This window comes from Cornus florida, unplaced genomic scaffold (genome assembly GCF_030987335.1).
Source record: "Cornus florida cultivar Cherokee Brave unplaced genomic scaffold, ASM3098733v1 CherokeeBrave_3.0.0_Hap2_Chr03, whole genome shotgun sequence".
NCBI classification, from domain to species: domain Eukaryota; kingdom Viridiplantae; phylum Streptophyta; class Magnoliopsida; order Cornales; family Cornaceae; genus Cornus; species Cornus florida.
Genome location: NW_026775573.1, coordinates 46,326,610 through 46,344,075, shown reverse-complemented (window position 1 = coordinate 46,344,075; position 17,466 = coordinate 46,326,610). Strand labels below are relative to the sequence as shown.

Genomic DNA, 17,466 nt, shown 5'->3' with positions numbered 1-17,466 from the left:
ATTGTAACTAATTATATTTTCATTCTATAAATAGGTCATTATGTAGGCCTGCTCAATGCCAAATAAAACACGCATTTCAATACAATTTTACTTTTAATTGAAATACACTTTTAATTTAATTAGTTTCAATCCTGCACTTTACTTTCCATTAGATAATTCCTTTACTTTCATAAGTAATTTTATAGTTCTTCCTAGCCATTTAACCATCCCGAAGTCCTTTATCAAAGGTAAAAAGAACCTAGAGGTGTTTATTCTAAACCTCTTCACAATCGCTTGGTTTCGCAGTCTTCCTTCTAGAATATTGTTTGGATCTCTCTTTGAAACTGCTGCAGTTCCTGGCACGCCTATCCGGTTCTATCAGAACCAGCGTCCATTTTTTTCAGGCCAAACATAGTGGCACGCCCGGCAGGACATTCTGAACGGAGTGTTTCTATGGCGGGAGGAAAAAGACACGGCAAATCTGTTCAAGATCCTGCCAAAATTGAAGAGGAACAAGCTATTGGACTTTCTGATGAAAGTTCATGTTCCGTTCCTAAAGAAGGAAAAAATATGATTGCAATGATCGTCGAAGCAATGACGAATGGACCAATCTTGGATATGACACGTTTGATGAGTCGTAATCACGATGAGGCCATTCGAGCACAAGACAAAATGACCAGCAGACTGGAAACTATGTTTAAAAGGTCTTCTACAAATATGGCCAGTCTTCCTCAAAGCATTGCCAATCTAACTCAAAGCATGGCCGGTCTTCCTCAGAGTATGGTCAGTCTTTCTAAAAGCATGGCCAACGTTCCTCAAATTTTGGCCAGTCTTTCTCAGAGCATGGCCGATAGGCCAAGTAATTTAGAAAGTTCTCAGCAATCGGCCATTCCAATGAACAGACCAAGTACTTTTTCTTTAGGGAAGTCCATCTTATCAACCTGTGAGTACCATACCACAGGCACAGACAGTGCAGGTGCCACCTGTACAATTGATGTCCATTCCAGTGACCCAGTAAATTCAGAATTCAGCTCCAGTGATTACGCCTCAACAGGTATGTCATGAAGTTTTTACTAACAATTTGCATCAATTTAGGTCTTCTTAGGGTATAGCTTAGGCAGGTCAATTAGGAATTCAATCGTATTTTCCACCCAATGTTGGCCAGTAGAATGTTCAGACACCTTTTACCATCCCTCAAAAACCACCTCAGGTTTTTCCTGTAGCAGGTGGGTGGTAGAACATTCAAAGGGAGCATCCTGAAGAAGGAGGCAATAGAGGTCACTGAAGGAATAACCTAGACCCAAACACATTTCCAGTGACGTTTGGGGGGCAACCCATGGCCAACCAACCACAAAGATGGCCAGAGAATTACCAACCACAAGTCCAGTTACCTGAGATGTGGGATAGATACCAACTTACTGAATTCTTTCAGCATGAATTTGGTTTGACGAGAAGGGGTGGAAGACCTGTCTATAGGAAACCATACCTTGAGTTCGTAGATAATGTTGAATATCCAGGGAATTTCAGAATTCCTGAATTTGCCACTTTCAGTGGCGAAGGCAATCAATCCACCGTAGAACACATAAGCCGATTTACGGTTCAATGCGGCGAAGCAGGAGGCAATCAATGGTTAAAAATATGGTTGTTTCCTAATACCTTGACCGGATATGCCTTCAAATGGTATACTAATTTGCCTACAAATTTTATTAATAGTTGGCATCAGTTTTAAGAAATGTTCCATGCACATTTCTATCGAATTAAGCCAGAAGTTTCCATGGCCGATCTTTCTAGGCTTAACCAGTTGCCAGGAGAATCTGCAGAAACTTTTCTATCCAGATTCAGAAAGGCAAAGCACAAGTGTCATGTAGATCTTCTAAAAATCGAGTATGTCAAAATGGCTGTTAATGGTCTAGACCTTGAATTGTGCAATAAATTCGAAGGGATAGAATTCTGTGATCTCTTTGACTTGGTGAGTAGAGTTGCCAAGTATGAAGGGTTACTTTATGAGGAAAAGGATAGGAAAGCTTCCTCAAAAGGAACTTACTATCGCAACCCAAATTATGAAGTCTTTGCTGCTGACCTTAACAGTGATTTTGAGGTCCATATGGTAGACTTAAACGTCAAAAAGCTATATATTTGTGAGGCACTTGTAAAGTCAAAATCTGTAGCTACTACTAGTGCCCAAGCCACTTCCACTTCAAATAAGAAAGGGATACCTGATTCCACCAAAGGATATTCCTTTGACATTACCAAGGCTGAGCAAATATTCGACTTGTTGATGGTCGACAAGCAGCTAATTCTAACTCTTGGGCATAAACTCCCAATTCCTTACGATTTACTTGGGGAATATTGTAGGTATCACAATTCATGGAGACATTCAACTAATAATTGTGTTATTTTTCGTAATATTATGCAGAAAGCGATCAAGGAGGGGAAGATGAAATTTCTAGAGAAAAATGAAGCAATGGAAGTAGATGGGAATCCTTTTCTAGCAGTGGTCACTACTAATGTAATTAGTATCACTGTTGACCATCCTAGAAAGAAGGTGGACTTGGACGAAGGAAAGGCTAAAAGAAAAACAGCTGTTGTGCCAGAGTCAATTCCATTGGAAAAATCTGTGGCAGAACTGGAGAGGCAACTCTGAAAAGCTTAAATTGCCCTCATTCAGCAAGGGTGTTGTCCTCAGTGCAATCGATGGGCAAGAACAAGGAGGAGTAGACACCAAGTGAGGAGCGTGGTCAGAAAAGAAAGGTTCATGACAGATTGGCTTTTCGACAGCTGGTAGAATCGTTTATTGTAACCATTCCAGCCAGAGAAAGGCATGTTGACAGAAGGCCTATTAATCAAAAGAGACCTGAATATGTAGAAAACTTTAGGTTTTGACCACGAAACCTGGAAGCAAGGGATTATGAGAAAAGAAGCTTTCTTCCACCAAAGAAAAAAGATTCCAAATTTCATGAAAGAAAGGTGGAAAAACCTACCAGAAAAGATAAGGAGTTCGTTAATGCTTCTCATGGAAAACCCAGGGTCACTTCAGAAGTTTGGGTAAAGAAAGAAACTAAAACCCTTAATCTAAGGATGGTCAAGCCCCCAATTCCTCATTCAAAAAGGTGGAAAAGGGTGGACCATCCTAAGTTTCCCAAATATAGAGATGCAGCTTACACGCGAACACAAAAACGTCGTTTCCAGAGGAGAAGAGCAAAAGGAAGAAAGCTGTGGGAGGAGGATCATGGTTAGAAAACTAAAAGTGAAGTAAGAAAGCCCATAGACCTGACCGAGAAATTGGCAAGGGGAAGAGATAGAGTCCCAGATTGTTTAGAAAACTTTGCTTCTGAGCTAGAAGAGTCCCTTGTGGAAGAGGGCAAGAAGCAAGAAGCAATCCCAATAAAGGAACTAGAGAGTTCTTAGAGCTCATTCAGTTTGAAGAAAATCCGTTTTGGGAGCTTTCCAAAGGAAATGCCATGCAATATGGTTGTTATCCTTCCATTGGTTTTTGAATCCAAACCAAATCATCCATCTTCAATGATAGGTGATGTTGCTGATGATGAGTCAATTCTAGAAGAAATAGAAATTGCTGAATTAGATTTAGCTCCAGAGAAAAGGATTGATGGTATACACATAGAAGAAATTACGGAGGAATTTTCAGAAGAAGAAGCCGAGGCTTTCCAAGAGCCTTATGAAATTAAAATTCAAGATGATGTACTTCCAACTCCAAAGAAGGTGGTTTTGGAGAAACCCCTTGTTGGAATAACTCAGTAGTTGAAGCCACTCTATATAAAGATATTAATTGAGGGTCGTCCACATTTAAGAGTCTTGGTGAATAATGACTCAGTTCTGAATATTGTTCTTATTAATGTCATAAGGAAATTGGGCAAGACAGCTGAGGATGTAATTCCTAGTGATGTGGCTGTCAACGGTTTTATTGGAGGTTCGGTGGAAACATAAGGAATCCTTCCATTAGAATTGACTGTTGGAGATGTTACAACCATGACATCATTCTTTATTGTGGAATCCACAGCGGCCTATAATTTATTATTAGGCTGCGAATGGATACATCCCAATTTTTGCATTCCATCCACGTTGCATAAAATGCTAATTTTTTGGGATGGCGATGAAGTCAAGATTATAGAGGTGAACAACAAACCATTTATTGCTAAATTGTATCATGCAGATGCTGAGCTTTACAATGGAGAGTTCGTGCCAGTGAGGTTCATTGGAAAAAATAACAAGGGCCGAACCAAGTCGGCGACAATACGGAAAACTCTTACAGAAGAAGAAGCTAATGAGTTGTTCCATGAGATGTTAAGGCCAACAATCCTCTCATAGGCTGACGTCCAATGCCTTACACTTTGAATGGTTTAATAGAAGATGCTCACAATAAAGAGAGGGCAAGAAGCCAGGCGGTGAAAGCCTAGCAAGATTAAAAGCACACCTGGCCGAATTACGGCTAAAATGAAGTAGATGATGTACCGAGGTACTTTCCAGTAACTTGGTAGAAACTACACTAAAAGAAAAAAAGGGCTTCTACGAGGGGGCAAAAGCGCCGTGAAAACTTATTCACGGCGCATTGTAGGCCCTCGTGTATGAGGGTTTCGTAAATACTTAATTTTTTTTACTAGAAAAAATCAATCTCGTAGAAAAATAATAGAATCGCCGTAGAAAACAATTTTGTCTATATATTAAATTTATTTACGATAGGGATATTTTCCCGTTAATAATTAATTTATGAGATTAATGCATTTGAATATTCACGAGGCAACGATGCATGTCGTAGCGGCGGATTTTAACTACCGTAAATAATATAAACATTTTCACGAGGTGTTGTGTATGCCGTAGAAAAGTTTTTTATGGCAGATTGTAACTACCGTAAATAATATAAACATTCTCACAAGGTATCGTGTATGCCATAAAAAAGTTTTTTATGGCAGATTTTAACTACCGTAAATAATATAAACATTCTCGCGAGGTGCTGTGTATACCGTAGAAAAGTTTTTTACGAGGATTTTCACTACACGTAAATAATATAAACCATGCATGGACTTTTATTTACAGGGTTTCAAGCTCCCCGTAAATAATATATATATATATATATAAAATAAATAAATCACCCTTAAATGCCAGTTAATCACTCATCCACGACCTATAATTGACATCACTTTAAGTTATCATTCAATTCAAAAAACATATCAACACATCCTATATGGTAATGCTAATTGCTATAACCAAAACAATCTCTTGAAATACCCCATTAAACATATCAAAAGAGTTAAAACATTTTTACAATTCATCATTTATCAATGTGCTAAAACAATTCAACATTTATCTATGTTCTAAAACAAGAACTAAATCCACTTTTCAAGAAAATCATCAGTTTCCTAACACTTCTGTTAAAAAATTGATAAATCTTCTAGTACTTGAGTTTCAGTCTGCGCTTGTCAAAAAACCACCTCACTATCCATGGTACAAAATCCAAGCAAATAGCTGCATCACACAAGTCTTAAATTCATAATGCTAATAACAAAAGGAAACAACAAGATTATCATTTATGAATCAAACACAAACAAAATGCAGCCAAAAACTACTACCAAAAAGTACTAACAAAATAACATACAGAAATAAACAACTGACCTGAAGATTAGATATCAAAAAGCCATGCAACAATTAATAGACATGAAAAAAAAAGTAGTAATATCAACAAAAATTTAATGGGAATGACATATATTTACATGAGTAACAATATCAACGGAAATTCAAATCTTCAAACTAAAAATATTAGGTCTTACATCATCAGGGGTTTTACACTCTTAATTTGGGCATAATTGTATACCATCCACCTTTTTATTTTATTTTATTTTATTTTATTTTTTTCTTTTTCCAAAAGAACAACAGAGCAATGAACTCCTATTGTTTTTAGGTTGGTGTCCAAATATAGGGTCTCAAAGTAAGCAAGAAATTTTGCAATAAAAATATAATGAAACTAATGAAAATTTTCTTCTTAACCATTTATCAGATTTCTAAGTTAGGTCATGATTCATTTACATATTTGGCCATTACATGAAGAATCAAATAGTAGGTCATAATACTCAGAATCATGATTTTTAATTATTGTTACTTAATGTGTATGTGTGTGAGAGAGAGTATATGAAAAGACTATGTTGCAGAGTTAGTTCATAGCAAAGAGAGATGAATTTTATGCACTGTGTCTGGATAATGCCTCACTTATCTAGATGGGAAGAATATTGATACAATTATATACATTTTGACTTTTTTAATGATCCAATGAATATATTATGCTTGACTCCTAGTTGAATATCCAACTGGCATGGAGTTGAATGATTTTGAAGCTTAACTGAAAAAGTGAGTGAATTTGGTAGACATCATGGCATTTGAAATACTACTAAATGTGAACTTAGAATTAGAAGAGAGTTGAACTCAAAGCTATATTAACTAGGCATTAATTGGATAGTTTTTTCTTTTTCTTTTTCTTTTTTCTTATGTAAAATGAAGGAAAGTCATTTTTTATTGTAAAAAACAATGTAGTCGACAAATGCAATAATCAAGTACACAATCAAGATACAAAAATTTACTTAATTTAGTGTAAGAAATTATAAACTTTTTAATCTTAATTTAGTGTAAGAAATTATAAATTTACTCGCGTGATTCACGCAATCCAATTGAAATAATCATAGTATTGATATTAGAGTTGACTGTGATTGAGCATGCTACACGGTCTTTATTGTGCTGTTCATTCTTAAAAATTAAAACACAGACAGCAAGTGATGATATGATACATTCATTATATTAATCTTACCAAATTTAGCACACTTATCCAACTAGTGTAGGCTGTTATTAATTTATACAAATTAATACCTGAAAACCTTATTATAATCCTTATTTTGAAAAAAAACCCTATTTCACTTTTATCAAATCAAAGCTTTAGAGGGCAGATATGTGCATAACTTTACCCATATCCTCCGCACAAGGCGCATGTTAGCCATCTCTGTTGTTGTATCACCGCCATTGACCCCCTCTGCTTAACCTAACCAGCCTCATCTTTGTTTCAAATTCCCAAATTTCTCTCTCACACACATACACACATAAAACAACAGAAAAAAATAAAGTTTAGTTGGGAACCCTCAAACAAAAGATCCATCAACTACACAGAGCATCAACATTTTTCAAAGCTTCAAATACAGTAATCAAATAGCAAAATAAATAGTAAAACTATAAAAGTGCTTAATTAATCAGAAAGTAGCAAAAATGGTCACTTAAGGCACGTGACCACCCCATACACCGTAATATGTGATGAATGAAAACCAAACTCCATCCGCAACAATTTTCCGACCTCCATTTATGCACAATAATAATAATAAAAATGGTCACTTAAGGCACGTGACCCCCTAAAACAATCAATTAAGCATATAATGCATTGCCATGGTGATAATGAAAATGAAGAAGCATAGTATTTGACCTTTGTTGTAGACTGGAATCATAGAAATTCTGATTCTTCTGCTCCTAATGAACTGGTGATAATCAATTATGTTAGAAAGAATATTTAAAAAATGTCATGCCAACAAATACATTAAAAATCAAATCGTATGACTAATTTAAAAATAATAATAGTAAGTTAGTGAATGAGTAATTGACCTCTGTAATTTTCACATATTTCTTAGGCCATACAATCGAGCTTGTGATAGCATCACGAAGATAAAAATTTCCATGTTGATACGGGCAAATCAACCCTTTAAGCCATTACAAACTTGTCAAAACTAATTTCATGTTGATGCGGGCAAATCATAGATCCCTTACCTTGATGGAGTAGTCCTTTTAATTCAATATCAAGGGAGATAGCAAATTTTATAGGGATGACTAGAAAATTATTATATTTTAATTTTTACAACGAAAATTCACAAATACTATTTCCTATGTGAACATAAAATCATTTTACATCTTTCGAGTAGTTTTCAATCCTTTTACAAAAATACACAACTTGTATATATATCACTATATTAACTAATAGACAAAAAAATCTATTACTATTTGCTTACTATAGTACTTTTCATTGTTAACATATTTCTTACTACGGCAAGACAATGACCCAACAGAAAAGTCAGCCTCACCACTATAACTTATAAGGATAACAACAATTTATATTTTTTATACTGTATTAATTTGCCTTTGTATTCATGTAAGGGCCATTTTTTTTTTTTTTTTTCCTTCAAAAAACTAAGAAATAAAAATGCTTGGCACCAATAATACTAAAAACCTTATAAACGTGGCATTATATAGAAAATTAACATGTCAACTTCTTTTCCATTTTAATAATTTGAAAGAGAAATTGACATTTTCTTAATCAACTACAAAGGGGCGCAATTTAAATCCTGATTAGTGATTACAAACAATAGAAGTTGATTTTTCCAGCATATATATATATGCATGTTGCACTCTATCAATGAATATTGGTGATGACCTCTCCGTTTTCTTCTACAATATTTTAGTTGTGTTATACGAGTATGAAACTATCTTAAATTATTTTTTCTTTTAAACACAGTTGCATAGCTCCCATCTCAAACAGTCACTTCTCTCTCTCTCTATATATAAATCTATATATATCATGCATAATTACTTCTAGCTAAAGTTAGTTCATTACCCTTATCATTTTCTCTTTTACAAAGGAGTTGCATTTACCAATACCAGTATAGGTGGTGCTGTGATACTTTAACCACTTTCTACAGAGCCATGCTGTTCCTTCTCAACACTTTAAAGAAAGGTCATTTTCAATGCTGACCCCAATATGCAGAGTGATTAGGAACTTTATTCAAAATATATATTTTTATTTTTTTAAAAAAGAAATAAACTCCTAAAATTTACTTAATTTAGGAAGAAAAGGGTCTTTTCAAAGAGTAAGTTGGTAATGAAATAATCATTTGCATATAGTTATGCTCTTTGGTCTTCTTAGAAGGCTGCTTGCATTCATGTGTGTGTGTGTTAGTGTGTGGAGGCATACATGCATGAATTTTTATATTCTATGCCAGTTTATTTTTACCTTCTTAATATAACATTTAAGGGCCATATTGGATTATTAAGGTAGCCAATGTGACACCCAATACTAAATTTAAAATTTAAAATAATACCATGCAGAAAACAAAGAATTTAAACTAAGACTTACCTACATGAGGAGACCTATTCCATTTCACAAGTTTTACAACTGCCCCGAGATCTTGGAAATGCTGAGCAAAATTGCAAATGACTGAAATTTTAGCAAGATTGTCACTTTCTGAGCATAGAATGAGATATTGTGCCCCAAACTCTACAAGGAGAAAGAAAAGGAAAATTCACATTAACCAAGAAGAAATAGACTTTCAAAAACTTTTGAGGCACTACAGACCATAGAACTCACAACTGAGTAGAGAGCCTCCTAATAATCAGTACCCCCGGGATCCAAAACTTGTGAGAAATAGGGCATCCAGAACAGAAGCAACACGTTTTGCAACCAATGACACTTGTTTGGCTGAACCAGGCATTCTGAAAATAGTGGGGTGTAGAGCAAAACGGGCACCAAAGTCACTGGTAAAATTGACTGGACCAGAATCATATATGTGAGCGGAGATGCAGTTCTTCACCAAACGATTATCATCCTTCAAAAGAAAAGGAAAAATAAAGGATGGAAAAATGTTGCAAAGCATGGACTATAAAAAAGATCATATGCATTGACCAACAAATAAGATTACAGTATTCTGCATTTACAAATATATATATATATATATATATATATATATATATATATATTGACTCACTAAATCATAAGCAGCATTCACGAATAACAAAGCATACCAGATTGAGCTGTGCTTCACATGCGCCCTCAATAATCTGCATCAGGTGTAGGCAAATTATGTTATATATACACACACACACACATTTGACATAGCTGAAACAGAAGATTTCATATTCCCGAATCATTAGAACTATGCATTTTTTTCATAGGAAAACTTTCAATTAACAGCTAACACCCCTATGGAAGCAGTTTGTGCCTATCCAAAATTTTAATTAACTCCTTATAAGCTCTATTGGTGAGCTCTTGCAAATTTAAGCATGATTACTTTGTTTTCTTATTCTTTACTGAAACCGTTTCTTTTAGCAGCCTCAATTCCTTTTTTTTTTTTTTTTGGCAAATTCCCAAAGATTTTGTTATATAATAGTGAGAATATAAGCTATAACGTCATAATAAATAAATTTCTGATACGAGCTACAATAATAAAGAAAAATGGCAACATAAAATCTATTATTTTTCCATCCACTGATAAATACAATAAGAAGAAGTACTGTTCTTTTTAATTATTCCTGTCTTGAAGAGACATGATTTGTAATGACCCCGTTATTTTCCTCCCTTTCTTTTTCGGTGATTTTCTTTTTTCGTCTTTTTACTATTTTGTCTTTTCCCTATTTCGTCTTTTTCCCATTTATCATTTTTCTTTGCATAACCTCACTTTTTGTGTTCAGATTTGATTCCGGCTTTGCATGCATTCATGATATTTGATTTCCATAACATTTGAATTTTTACTTTTGTAGAATATACGTTCTAATTGTTTACTTTTTCGTAAAAGGCATGGATGCATACTTTCTTAAAAATATTTTGACTTTTAGGGTTTTATTGTAATTATGTAAAGTAATTATTTTTCGTCTTAAGGATCTTTTTACAATTTAATTTGGAAGATATTTTGAAAAATGATCTTTTTGCAATTTTTGAAAAATGTGACAAGTGTCACATTCTCATGATGCCACTTGTTGGCATTGGGGTGGAGTGACTTGGATGCATAATCTCTTGACATTTAGAGGGTGGAGATTCACCCACTTGTTGGCCTAGGATAGGTGCACTTGTTAGTTTGGATGGTTGACAAGTGTAGGTGTGGGATTAAGCCTAAGAAGGAGCCATTGATTTGTGACAAGTGTAAGCTCACATTTTAGTCTTGCATTGTGTGTGAGAGGTAGTGTAAGAGCACATAGTGAATAGAGGAATACTAGATCCTTTACTTACCATTTTTCACTTCATCTATTTCATTACACTTGTTCTTCAAAACCCTAACCTAGCCACCATTGAAGAAAAACTTGGTTAATAGTTTATTTCTTCATTTTGGCCTCCTTCCACACACCTTAGACCATTAACCTTGGTAGACAAAAGTTTCCTCTTGCTCTCCTCTACAAAACCCTAGAATTGTTTTCCATTTTTAAGCTTGGTTGCTTAGATTATAGAGATTCAATTTTCTATTGAGGTAGGTTTGGTAGTATATTTATGTTTTAAGTGTTTTATAGTCCTTTGGGGTTTAATATATATTGTATATATACTTTAAATATGATAGTCTTGCATATTTATAGGAAACCCTCACTTCTTAACTTAGGGTTTATTGATTTAAGTATGTATGATATGTATATACCATGCATAGAAGGATTATATAATTTAGTAGTATGCTAAATTCTAGTATTTTCACATATGGTAGTGATATAGAACTCTTGTAGAATTATTAATGTTATATACAATTTCTATTGACTTGAATTACTATATTTATGGTACTGATAATTCTATAATCGTGTTGATGATTAATAGTGATTATTTTAAAAGCTTATTGTTAAAATGTTAAGATTTAATATATAAAGTTTATTGTTGAGGCATGATTTAAATTGATAAGTTGGTAGTATTTTATTATGCATAATATCATGATGAGGACTTGTCATTTGGTATGTCATTTTAGACTTGGAACCTTAAGACATGGTTTGTGTGGTTTCAAAATACTTGTGCATTGAAGGTGGTTTATATGCTTTAATTATAGTGTATGAGTTTTGAACTTGATTTTTGGATTCTCTTGGGACATTGTTACAAGTAACATGGCTAGAGTTTGCCTCTAGTGCGGGAGGTATGAGGTCTCGCCAATTGAGATAGTGCGCATTAGGGTGGTCTACCCAACGGGTTAATGCCCGGAATAACCGTTTTGATCTTGGTTTAGTCCGAGACGTGATGTCCAAGTCTTCCACTAATTGATTTCGCATTCAATTCCAAGTTGACAACCAATGCTTAATTGTAACTTGTAATTTTTGTTATTGGCGAATTGATGTTGTTAAGTGCATTGATATTGATATGTGTTGTTAAAGAATCATTTAAGTTAGCTTAAGATGATCCCTTAGAACACCTTGAACATAGACGTTAAGTGGAATGATCCCTTGTATTCGTCTATATTGATCTTGCAATGATATTAGAACTTTAGGGTATACGCATATGTTTCTTCATACGAGTAACTTGATTACTCACCCTAGTGGTTTGGGTTGTTTTACAGGTAAGGAGACTATGTTCTTAGATGCTCATCATCCTTAGAAGCTTATGAGCAATTTGAAGCATTTTTGTATATTGATATGCAAGTGTTTAGCATGCCTTACTTTTGATGTCATATTTTGTATACCATGGGTGTATGGTATTTTAGAAGCTAATGTAACTTCCTTGATGTGTAATGATACTTAAGTACTTACTTTAGACACTATAAGCATGTATGTAATGAAGCCAAGGGCTAAGCATGTTCACTTTAGTACTTGTATCCAATTGGTATCAAATTTTGCTTCAAAAGTGTATTTTAACCAACTTTGGAGGTTTGGCATATGAAAATTTTATAAATGAACATGTATAAGGCTATAAGTTGTTGTAATCCATTCAATTATTCATTTTGAGGTTGTTGACATGTCCACATATTCACATCTCCTTGAAAATCAGCTTGAAACCCTTGTTTTCGAACCAATGTATGATGGGAATCGAGGCTTGGGTTAAGCCTTAACACTTTTGGTGCATAACAGGCCATTTAGCAGTTTTTCGAGTCATTTCAGTCGTTCGAAATGCTAGTTCGGTCGATCGATGGCTATTGGAAACTTCAATGAACAGTAAAACACTCATTCCAGTAGCCATTTTTGCTTTTTGGGTTTATTTCGGTCGACCGATGGCCCATTTCGGTCTACCGAAACAACCTCCCCTCAAAAATATGTTTTCAGAAAAGTTTCTGTACATTTGGGTAGTCCAAAACTCCATTTCGGTAGACCGAAATAGCCCTCATGCACCAGCCTTCCAAGTTTTGTTTCAGCTTTGATGTTCCAACTTCAAAGGGTCATAACTCCTTCATTTCTAATCAAAATGGGGTGAATCTTGAGCCTAAACTCAAGCATTTTGAGTCAAATTTTCAAAATTGTGAAATGATTAGATTAGGTTGTATTCACCTTGTTTGACTTGTTTAGAGTCAATTCTCTCTTTTTATTTGTGAATTGACCATTTTGCCCTTAATTACGGATTTTGCCTGTTTTGACACTAGTTTTCTCTTTTGCTCTCTTTAACTTTCATGACTTAATGGAATGTCACATTGGTGTCTTAGAGATAATTTATATCTCAAAGGATTATGGTTTTATCTTTTGCTTCCGCATTTCGGATCCGTTATCGGGTCAATTTTTGGGTCATCATTGACGCACCAGGTTGAAAAACTTGGGCCGTCACATGATTAAGTATTTCCAATCATGCAAACTATTGTAACAACTAACCCACTAAATAATGAGGCAAATTCAATTACCCACATTATGAACTAACCTTACTGGTAATTTTAAGTTTGTAACTTTGTATAGATCTGGGTTTTTAATTCAAATTAAGATTGATCATTTGGATGCAGAGAAAATAATAAAAAAAAAAGAAGCAAACTTCATGCATCAAATGAAACTAATAAAGCAATATATGTTAAGAATTCGAAGATAAATTTTCATAAAAAAAAACCCTAACCTGTTCTTTAACTCCTCGCTTAGCTCTAACCTCAAAATCGCATCAGAGTCTTGTATTCCTCTCACAAACACACAAACATACACACACACACACACACACACACATATACAAACATATGTGCATAAAAATGTATAGAGATAGAAAAAAAATTGTGAAAAAGACTAGACTGATAATGGTCAGGGTTATTCCCTAATTCTCAGATCAAAGAGATGAAACATTCTGAAAATAAGACTAAAAAGTATTGAAAAACAAGATAAAAAAGTGTTGAGAATAAGATTAAGTTAAAGGTGTTGATAAAAAGATTAAAAAGTGTGAAGAACAAGATTAAAAAGTGTTGATAAAAAGATTAAAAAGTGTGAAGAACAAGATTAAAAAGTGTTGAGAATAAGATTAAAAAGTGTTGAGAAAAAAAGATTAAAGGTGTTGAGAAAAAAGATTAAAAAATCTTGAGAACAAGATCAAAGGTGTTGAGAAAAAATACTAAAAAGTGTTGAGAACAAGATTAAAAGGTGTTGAGAATAAGATTAAAAGGTGTTGAGTTAGAGATTAAAAAGTGTTCAGTTAAAGATTAAAAGTGTTGAGAATAAAATTTAAGGTGTTGAAAATAGGATTAAAAGTGTTGAAAATAAGATTTAAGGTGTTCACAATAAGAATAAAAAGCATTGAGAACAAGATTAAAAGTATTGAGAAAAAGATTTAAGGTGTTAAGAATAAGATTAAAAGGTGTTGAGAATAAGATTAAAAAGTGTTGAGTTAGAGATTAAAAAGTATTGAGAATAAGATTAAAAAGTGTTGAGAATAAAATTAAAAAGTGTTGAGAATAAGATTAAAAGTTGTTTAGAACAACATTAAAAAGTGTTGAAAAAAAGATTAAAAAGTGTTGAGTTAGAGATTAAAAAGTGTTGAGAATAAGATTAAAAGTGTTGAAATTAAGATTAAAAGTTGTTGAGAATAACATTAAAAAGTGTTGAGAAAAAGATTAAAAAGTATTGAGTTAGAGATTAAAAAGTATTGAGAACAACATTAAAAAGTGTTGAAAATAAGATTAAAAAGTGTTGAGAAAAATATAAAAAAGTGTTGAGTTAGAGATTAAAAAGTGTTGAGAACAAGATTAAAAGTGTTGAGAATAAGATTAAAAGTTGAGAATAACATTAAAAAGTGTTGAGAACAAGATTAAAAAGTGTTGAGAAAAATATTAAAAGTGTTGAGACTAAGTTTAAAAGTTGTTGAAAATAACATTAAAAAGTGTTGAGAATAAGATTAAAAAGTGTTGTGAAAAAGATTAAAAAATGTTGAGTTAGTGATTAAAAAGTATTGAGAACAAGATTAAAAGTGTTGAGAATAAAATTAAAATTGTTGAGAACAATATTAAAAAATGTTGAGGATAAGATTAAAAAGTGTTGAGAAAAGATTAAAAGTGTTGAGCATAAGATTAAAAGTTGTTGAGAACAAATTAAAAAGTATTGAAAATAAGATTAAAAGTGTTGAGAATAAGATTAAAAACTGTTGAGAACAAGATTAAATATATTGAAAATAAGTTTAAAAAGTGTTAAACTAGAGATTAAAAAGTGTTGAGAACAAGATTTAAGGTGTTGAGAATAAGATTAAAAGTGTTGAGAATAAGAATTAAAAAATTTTGAGTTAGAGATTAAAAAGTGTTGAGAACAAGATTAAAAGTGTTGAGAATAAGATTAAAAGTAGTTGAGAACAAGATTAAAAAATGTTGAGAATAAGATTAAAAGTGTTGAGAACAAGATTTAAATTATTGAGAAAAAGATTGAAATGTGTTGAAAACAAGATTAAAAAGTGTTGAGAACAAGATTGAAGGTGTTGAGAATAAGATTAAAAAGTGTTGAGAATAATATTAAAAGTGTAGAGAACAAGATTTAAGGTATTGAGAACAAGATTAAAAGGTGTTGAGAAGAAGATTAAAATGTGTTGAGTTAGAGATTAAAAAGTATTGAAAAACAAGATTAAAAAGTGTTGAGAATAAGATTAAAAGGTGTTGAGTTAGAGATTAAAAAGTGTTGAAAAACAAGATTAAAAAGTGTTGAGAATAAGATCAAAGGTGTTGAGAATAAGATTAAATTAAAGGTGTTAGTAAAAAGATTAAAAAGTGTGAAGAACAAGATTAAAAAGTGTTGAGAACAAGATTTAAAATGTTGAGAAAAAGATTAAAAAGTGTTGAGAATAAGATCAAATGTGTTGAGAGTAATATTAAATTAAAGGTGTTGATAAAATCATTAAAAATTGTTGAAAAAAAGATTAAAGGTGTTGAGAAAAAAGATAAAAAAATGTTGAGAACAAGATCAAGATCAAAGGTGTTGAGAAAAAAATACTAAAAAGTATTGAGAACGAGATGAAAATATGTTGAGAATAAGATTAAAATGTGTTGAGCTAGATATTAAAAAGTGTTGAGTTAAAGATTAAAAGTGTTGAGAATAAGATTTAAGGTGTTGAGAAGATTATAAGTTGTTTAGAACAAGATTAAAATGTGTTAAGTTAGAAATTAAAAAGTGTTGATAACAAAATTAAAAGGTGTTGAATAAAATTACAAGGTGTTGAGTTAGAGATTAAAAAGTGTTGAGAAAAAAGATTTAAGGTGTTGAGAACAAGATCTAAAGGTGTTAAGAATAATATTAAATAGTGTTGAGTTAGAGATTAAAAAGTGTTGAGAACAAGATTAAAAGGTGTTGAGAATAAGATTAAAAGGTGTTGAGTTATAGATTAAAAAGTGTTGAGAATAAGAAGAAAGATGTTGAGAATAAAATTAAATTAAAGGTGCTGATAAAAAGATTAAAAAGTGTGAAGAACAAGATTAAAAAGTGTTGAGAATAAGATTTAAAGTATTGAGAAAAAGATTAAAAAGTGTTGAGAACAAAATCAAATTTGTTGAGAATAATATTAAATTAAAGGTGTTGATAAAACAATTAGCAAATGTTGAGAACAAGATTAAATATGTTAGAGAAAAAAAGATTAAAGGTGTAGAGAAAAAAGATTAAAAAATGTTGAGAAGAAGATTAAAGGTGTTGAAGAAAAAGATTAAAATGTATTAAGAATAAGATTAAAATGTGTTGAGTTAGGGATTAAAAGTGTTGAGAATAAGATTACGGTTTTGAGAATAAGATTATAAGGTGTTGAGAACAAGATTAAAAGGTGTTGAGTTAGAGATTAACATGTATTGAGTTAGAGATTAAAAAGTGTTGATAACAAGATTAAAAGGTATATTGGACAATTAATTGTATGTATATGGCTTTATGAATTTTAAATTTCTCACATATTTTAAGACTTGCCAAAACTGCCTTGATTGCTCTTTACAATGGGCAAAGATTCCATCAAAAGTAGCACATTCAAATGAACTAAAAACTAAAAATTCATCACATTTTAATGTGCTTCCATACAATATCAATATTCAGTTACATCAGTTAGTTCCCATTCCATCAAAAGTAACACATTCAAATGAACGAAAAACTGAAAATTCATCACATTGAAAATTTGCAACCATTAACAATAATGAGAGCAATACTAAGAAAATGAGGAGAATAGCAGTAGGTCATCCCGTAGAAGTCCAAGCACAGATCTTAATTCCAAAACGTCCAATCAATGAAGGAATGATCTCAAAAACCTGCAAATCAATACAGAAAATTAAATAAATTTTCTTAACATAAATCAGAAATCCATATTACAAAAAA

The 17,466-nt window shown here is 32.5% G+C and overlaps 1 protein-coding gene across 1 annotated transcript; it reads right to left on the bottom strand.

Moving 5' to 3' along the window:
• Positions 1-5,386: 5,386 nt before the first annotated feature.
• LOC132301555 (uncharacterized) lies at positions 5,387-9,855 on the bottom strand. Its single transcript, XM_059798798.1, has 5 exons — positions 9,814-9,855; positions 9,412-9,617; positions 9,340-9,359; positions 9,149-9,289; positions 5,387-5,460 (listed from the first exon to the last, which is right to left on the bottom strand). Exons 1-5 carry the CDS (start codon positions 9,853-9,855, stop codon positions 5,387-5,389), a joined length of 483 nt encoding a protein of 160 aa, XP_059654781.1.
• Between the last annotated feature and the right edge of the window lie 7,611 nt (positions 9,856-17,466).